Source organism: Ruditapes philippinarum, unplaced genomic scaffold (assembly GCF_026571515.1).
Source record: "Ruditapes philippinarum isolate M1 unplaced genomic scaffold, ASM2657151v2 ctg9039_1_1_1_1, whole genome shotgun sequence".
NCBI classification, from domain to species: Eukaryota; Metazoa; Mollusca; class Bivalvia; order Venerida; family Veneridae; genus Ruditapes; species Ruditapes philippinarum.
The window spans coordinates 343-8,566 of record NW_026866801.1 but is presented as its reverse complement, the minus strand read 5'-3'; the positions used below and the strand labels follow the sequence as shown (position 1 = coordinate 8,566).

The following is an 8,224-nucleotide window of genomic DNA, read 5'->3' as shown; positions in this document are numbered from 1 at the left end:
GTGAAAGTGTCTTTGTAGTGAGTCAAATAGAACAAGTTGGACAAAACTTTTCCGCTGTTGTTTGTTTATCATTGTTTAAACATGGTTGACATAGAATTTGTCGTTATTTAAACATGGTTGAGATTGAATTTGTCAACATTATCTATTAGGTAAATAAAATTAGATAATGATAAAAAGACATTCAGACATGGCACTGTCACTCCAGTTAAATGTTAATTTAATTCCTTAAAGCTCAGTGACATGTTGTTCATCAGAAAAGCTATTTTTTATTAGAAAATATGAAAAAACAGTGTGATTTTGTAAAAACAAAAAAGATATTCACAATCAAGTCTAAAATTTTCCCCAATGCTGTATAGACGAATGTATATCTACTGGACGCTGCGTACAGCGGGGCGTCTTATAACTTGGATAAAAACGGAGAATTCAAAGAAATCACATGTTAACACCGGATAAATGTGAACAAAATCTTAATAAAGATCTACCTGTTTCAAACCTATCTGGTTCTTCATCAGGGTAAAATTTACAAAAAATAAATCTATCTTACGTATAAAAATTGTGTAAGATGGGCAGTCACATGATATATACAAATAGAAACAAAATTAATAGTTTTCTAAAAATTGATAAAGAGTTTTGGAAAGTTGCCAGGAAAGTTATGGTTTCTTAGTCTTTGCTAATAAGTTGTTTTTAAGGTGCGATATACACTGTAGATGTTGATGATATCTCATTTTCACTACTATACATTAAGTATTCATCATAGCTATTTATTGATGATGAGGAGTTATTACTTGGTGATTTGGTGCTGTCTGTTTGTTGATATTCTTCTGTTTGTGGTGTGGGGCGTAACGGTGATTCTGGTCTGGAAATGTTAAAGTTTTAATCTTCTATCTTTGGTTGTTTGTATGTTGCATATAGTTCCAAAGCCATGTATAGCTTGATTCCAGATTGGCAATCCTAGCTTTTGCCTGATACTGCTCCTGGTTTTGGTTGTTTGTATGTTGCACATAGTTCCAAAGCCATGTATAGCTGGACTCCAGATTGGCAATCCTAGCATTTGCTTGATACTGCTTCTGTCTTTTGTTGTTTGTATGTTGCACATAGTTCCAAAGCCATGTATAGCTGGACTCAAGATCGGCAATCCTAGCATTTGCCTGATACTGCTCCTGTCTTTAGTTGTTTGTATGTTGCACATAGCTCCAAAGCCATGTATAGCTTGACTCAAGATCGGCAATCCTAGCATTTGCCTGATACTGCTCCTGTCTCATCACATTAATTTGCTGTTCTAAATAGCCGTTCACTGCAGGAACAGCTTTTGGCTGAGATTTGGCAGGCTGTTCTTGATTAGCAGGAGCTCAAGACATACAATAAATGTATAAAGTTAACATTTGATTGTAAAGGAAAATATACATACATTATTATATAATATCATTCTTTAATAATCAAACAGACAAGGCATCTGCTTTAAGGCAGAGCATGCCTCCAAATTCATGCAAATTTTCATATTGACATTATCTTGCTCATTCTTTGAAGCATAAAAAAAATAATTTGGTACAAATGTTAGGGTCGTGTGTCTTTCATAGTATTGCATATAAATGAATTACTGTAATATAATGTATATATAACTTTATTTCTCCGAGGTGAATGCACTAAATTAGTAGAGTTCCCTAATAGCAACATAGCACAAACTTTATAAATGAAAATTTGGCAACAACAATACAATATCAGATTGTCCATGCTGTTTTATGTTTTACTTTTTTACCTATTAAAATATTTTTTGTGGTGACTTTTCAACCTTAAACATATTTTCTAAAAAGATATAAATCAAAGAATGATGTAAATTACTGAAATAATATGTGTTTTCTTCTTTGTCTTATTGAACAGTGCAGCCAGCGAGAATAATTTGACGCTTTTAGCCATAATATTATGAAATATCTTTTGCTTTGCAATTATTTAAAGAAATGTGTCCTACCTTTCTCACAGCTTTCGCATCCTAATGACTTGAATGTCACACTCACTTATTTTTATAATAAGGTGAAAGACTTGGTACTAGTGGTTGCTGGAAGTGTGGTCACTATTGCTGCTTAATATCTTTGCTGTGGCTGTTGACCAAGTAGGGTGAGTTTATCATGTGTCCATGGCAGTGCTGCTTTCTTTCCTGATAGGCCAGCTATTTGTGGCATTTCGCTTACAATATCTGAGAAAGCTGCAGCAACATGGGCTATGGGTGCAGTAAGTGTTCTCTCTGCTAGCTGTGCTGCCTTATATATATTTTCTAGGTCATTGAGACCTTGAAGCAATGTTTCTTATGTCATTACGAAGGTCTTTTAGTGTTGTTGAGGTTAACTTTTCCTCTGGGTAGTTCATGTTCTGTTCTGCATTCAACACTTGTGTAATATATCTAGAAGATGGCTACTCTGGACATTGTGTGATGTCCCAGATTTTGGTGGCACCATCATTCCCCTGAACCTGGTTTAAGGTGCATTGCAAAAGCTTTTGTTATCAGCCCTCACTTCAGACTTAAGATTCCTGTAAAAGGCGTCTGCATCCGCTTATAAATGAAAAAGCTATGCCCTTAAGTTCCTTACCTTCATTATAGTTAATAAACTTAAAAGTTGTTATCATATATGTGTAGCCAGCCTGCGGCACGGTTTCATATTGTTCCTTTCTTAAGTTTTCTTCTTCCTGCACAAACATCAATCTAGCTTTTGCAGTCTCAGCTTTAACTTTCTTCACTAGCAACATATGAGTCATGTGTTTTTAGATCTGCCACTTGCTTGCTTACTTGAGGTTTTTTCTGAGCCACTTTAGTTTTAATTTCTTGAGCTGTTTATTTGTTCTTTTCAAAGATGCGTGGCTATGTGAATAATATACGTCGAATTGAGTCAAGCTCCCTTATATTTATTTAAGTGTCTTATTTTTGTTATACACAATCCTTGTGAGACCTTTAACCCAATTAACCGCCTCCGTGGTCGAGGGGTTAGAGTCGATGACTTCTAATCCAGATACCTCTCTGGCGTGGGTTCGATCCCTGGGAGATGCTTTGGTAGTTTAGCGCAGAGGAAGGTAGTTTAGTACTGGTGTAACTCTCCAGGAACGATGGTTAGGAAACTACCCGCCTATATGACTGAAATACTGTTGAAAAAGGCGTAAAATGAAACAAACAAACAAAACAAAATTTAACCCAATTGAATCCGCTCTACGCTTTTCTGATGCAAAACGAATCTTGTTTTTTAATGTCCTATTTGTTCTTTCACATTTGGACCTTGCGACTGTGGATGGTATGGAGAAGAACAAATGATTTTGATTGTGTTTCATTCCCATAGTTTGTCTACTTTCCCTTTAAACTCAGACCCATTATCACATTGAATGATTTTTTTTTTATCACATTTAATCATATTTAGGTGTGAAATTTTTGTGAAACTGTCTTTGTAGTGTATCAAATAGAACAAGTTGGACAAAACTTTTCTGCTGTTTGCATGTTGTTAGAATATGATAACAGAAACATTTTAAGCGAAAAAAAAAGTTGGGGTCACCATTCTCATTTTCGAGTTGTATTTTTGCAGTTGTATTAGAGTCAAACATATCTTCCTGGAACAAACCAGTGTAAGTTCCTGAAGCTGAGGGGAATGTGTCCCTTATTCTTCTAACACAGCAACTGGGGATCACCCTCCTCACTCCTGCTCCTAGCCTGCCATGTCGCCAGAGAGTAAAGTTTCTATAGCCCGAATGTCGCATGGTCTTGTTATAATCTTCCATGTGTTGTCTATGTCGACCAAGCATATCTCTATAATATGCTTGGCCTATGGCAAGAACTTCTGGGTCCAGGCAAATTCTATCCATTTGCTGCAAGAAAGAAAATCCATATTGTATTTACCAAAAATGTTCATAAATGAGAAATCATTTATAAAAGTCAATTATTATAATGCATGAACTGGACTGTTAATAATAATCACTTAATCAAAATGTTGATCCATGGTTTTTTACCAGAGGTAAAACAAAATTTTCAGGGGACGGGGGTTAGACATATATGTAATTTTCAAGAATGGTCAAGAGACAATTTTTTTTACATAATCAGGGCAGGGATTTTTTCCAGGATTTTGGGAACATGACCCATATTCATGAAATTGGGAATTTCAGTGGTGTTCTGTTAACTAGAAATGTGTCATCACTCCATGAATGTAGCCAAAATTTCAGATGTTATAATATTTACAATAATGTTACAATTGAATTTTATATATCTTGACTAAGCAAACAGAGTAAGATGTGAAAAATGAAGTCACAGTTTTAATGTAATTAAATATATGTATATTCAGAACTACTTACATCTCTCTGGCTGACACAATTTTCTGGCTTACAGCCACAGCACTTCCTCTCAAGCTCCGTTGGCATCTCTCTGCAGTTCAAACATCTGCACCAAGATGGAATATTACTTGCAGCAGGATGAGGTGGCTGCGGTGGTGGTGTCCCATCATCCTCCAGCAAGTCAAACAGCAACCCTGGTTCTCTTTTTATGAGCTGAATAACCAGTTTCTTAATTTCTTTGCTTTCATTTTTTTTACCACATTCTGAAAATATCCATTTTGTATCCATATATAATGGATACAAAACTGTTATGTTCATCAAATTCATATGAAGTGTACAGCACAAAAAGTCAAACTGCGGATGCAACTTAATTCAACTGTTACTGATGACGTACCTATGTGTTATATTTAGAAAAACTGAACGAGCGTTGAAGTTTTTTCATCATTTAATTTTGTGTATTATTTACCAATTTTGATTTTTTTTTTCCGTAAAATCATTGCATTTACCATCAAATGAAACCTTTTTGATGTTTTCTGTAATTTTTTACATAACATACAGGATCTTTAAACATGGTTGACATATAATTAATCATTATTTAAACTTGGTTGGCATAGAATTTGTTGTTATTAAAACATGGTTGACATAGGATTTCCTTTACGTAAATGATTTTGTGATAATGTTTAACGTCTGTTCCAATATCGTACCAAAACCGTAAAAAGTATATAAACACATATACACGATAAAAAGTTTACAACAACGTCATAAACTTAATTACATTTTCAATTATATGATAGGAAATTATTAATATAATGTTGAAATAAAATGAGCAACGCCCAATTAACTGTATGGATTACATCGTAACCCAATAAATCAACATGTATAAACGAAGAAGGTATACATGTATAAATGTACGCTATATCAAGGATTTAGGTAAAAAAAAATACTGAACAAAACCACGTCCGTTCAGCTTGATATGTAAAGGCGCACTGAGGATTTATGGTCACGCTTTGCACAGTGTTATGACGTAAAAGAATCATATTTAGGTGTGAAATTTTAGTGAAAGTGTCTTTGTAGTGTATCAAATAGAACAAGTTGGACAAAACTTTTCTGCTGTCGTTCGTTTATCATTATTTAATCATGGTTGACATAGAATTTGTCGTTATTTAAACATAGTTGACATAGAATTTATCGTTATTTAAACATGGTTGACATAGGATTTATCGTTATTTAAACATGGTTGACACAGAATTTATCATTATTTAAACATGGTTGACATATAATTAATCATTATTTAAACTTGGTTGACTTAGAATTTGTTGTTATTAAAACATGGTTGACATAGGATTTCCTTTACTCGCCTGGACACTTCACCATTTCCTACATGAAAGTGTCTTTGTAGTGTATCAAATAGAACAAGTTGGACAAAACTTATCCGCTGTCGTTTGTTTATCATTATTTAAACATGGTTGACATAGAATTTGTCATTATTTAAACATGGTTGACATAGAATTTGTTGTTATTTAAACATGGTTGACATAGAATTTGTCGTTATTTAAACATGGTTGACATAGAATTTATCGTTATTTAAACATGGTTGATATATAATTTATCATTATTTAAACATGGTTGACATAGAATCTGTTGTTATTTAAACATGGTTGACATAGAATTTCCTTTACTCGCATGGACACTTCACCTGATTTCCTACATTGTTTTCAGCCATTTTGAAATCAAATACATACAAGTTAAATTTTGATGCTGCACATCAAAAACAGTCACATCCATAGGTAATGCACAAAATCAGCCTTGAAAATCTTTTCTTTTACGGATGAATATCCAAAGCACTAGTCAATTGTTATGCCCCCGGGCATATAGTAATTGAACTGTCCGTCCGTCTGTCAGAGCAAACATTTTGGGTTTAGGGGCTATATAAAAGTAAAGAGAACAAAAGAGAACAATAGGTTCATTCCGTGATCAAAGGGTGTAGGGGCTAGTAGCCCTTAAGAAAACAAAGAAAATAACAAAGAAAATAGCCCCTAAACCCAAAATGTTGGAACGTCAGTCCGTCCGTCCGTCTGTCCGTACCAGGTTAACCTAGAACGGCAAGTTGGATTTTTCTTAAGTTCTAGCTGTACCAATGGCTTCATTATATACACACTTACTAATCCATACAAAGTATATGATCTGGGCAAGTTACATAACTATGGCTTCCATTTGCACCAAGTTATGGCCCTTTTCAGCACTTAGAAAATGAATAATGGTTAACCTAAACTGGCAAGTTGGAAATATCTTATGTTCTATTTGAACTAATGGCTTAATAATTTTCACACTTACTTATCAATACAATGTACATGATATTGCCAAGTTATATAAATGTGCCATCCATTTTCCCAGTAATTTCCCTTTTTATCACTTTGAAAATAGGGCCTTGTATGGTTAACCTATTTTGCTAAGTTGGATAAAAATATCAAAAAATTTCACCTAATTGCTTAATTTATTTAATGATATCTTTCATATTTGGTAGGTGGATACCTTTAATGGTCCTCTAATTTTTTGTGGTGTTAGGCGTCTCTAGGTCAAGGTCACTTGTGTAAAAAAATAAATCTAAACATTTCTGCTCATACAGCCATTATTTTTAAGTTAATGTCTTTCAGTTTTATAATAGTCATACCAAGGGAAGTCCTCTTCCTTTTCATTTAGTAAGGGGTCATTTAGGTCAAGGTCACCAATGTCAAAAATAGATTTTTTACACTTTTACAGGTGTATTAACCTTATTCTATCGACAGATGTCTTGTATATTTTGTAGGAACATAAAATTGAGGTATTCTCATTTGGATGGAGGTAGGGGTCAGTTGGGTCAAGGTCACCAGTGCTAAAAATACATTTTTACACTTTTGCTCATACAGCCTTTATTTATTGACAGATTTGTATTATAATTGGTAGGAAGATTACTTACATGGTATTCTTCCTTTGGATGGAGTTAGGGGTCAGTTGGGTCAAGGTCAACAGTGCTAAAAATAGATTTTGACACTTTTGCCCTGATACAGCCTTTATATATTGACAGATTTATTTCATATTTAGTTAGATGCTTATATTCTAAAGAAAGTAGCGCCTTATATGAAATAATTGTCATGAAAGTGGCAAAATGTAAACAAAGTAGAATTTTGTCTTCCATACAAATGAGCTACTTCACTCTCTAAAGTTAAATTATTGACAACAGTGAGCGTGGGGGCATTTGTGTTTATCAAACACAGATTCTTGTTTTCAGTTTTGGGGGAAGGGGGTCAGTGCCCATTGGGTCGGGAAAAAATAGCACGTAAATGCCAAAAAAAGGGAATTTTCAGTTTTATTAACATTCAATAAAAGGACTAAAAAAACATGATTTTTCAATCATATAAAATAAATAAAACAACTAATTGAAATTAGTTAACAAACTTTGAGTGACTTCAGTTTGATTCAGTGTAATTTCATTTCCCTACTGTCATTATCAACTCATTGATGACAGCATTTATCATTTCTTTGCACTGACAGACAAGTTATTTAGTGAATAATTGATTGGGATATTTAAATTATCATATGTATATCATATATTATTACTAACAAAAAAAAAATACGCTGAGTAACAAAAATCGAGCGTACCTAGGCTGACTGCATTGGTCTGATTTTAGAGATTTTTCTTTTGAACCAAGCACAGTAAGTGCCTGCTGCTTAAAAAGAACATTGATATGTTTGTTCTTTGCTGAGCATTGTTTATTTATTATCTTTTGGTAACACCGACTAATTTGTGACATTTTAAGCACCAGTGCCTATAAAAGTACATGTATACAGTTAGTCTTAAAAGCGGTAAAGATACAGCGGCAATTTGACCCAATTTGACAGCCGCAGTAAAACAATATTAAGCTTATCCCTCTGCTATATAATTTTT

At 33.8% G+C, this 8,224-nt stretch overlaps 1 protein-coding gene across 1 annotated transcript; it reads right to left on the bottom strand.

Annotated features, from left to right (window-relative positions):
- Window positions 1-1,651: 1,651 nt before the first annotated feature.
- On the bottom strand, window positions 1,652-4,562 carry LOC132733764 (P2X purinoceptor 7-like; the record flags this gene model as incomplete). Its single annotated transcript, XM_060720443.1, has 2 exons — window positions 1,652-3,840; window positions 4,321-4,562. Coding segments are annotated over 2 exons (698 nt in total), but the record flags the coding sequence as incomplete, so codon positions are not given.
- Between the last annotated feature and the right edge of the window lie 3,662 nt (window positions 4,563-8,224).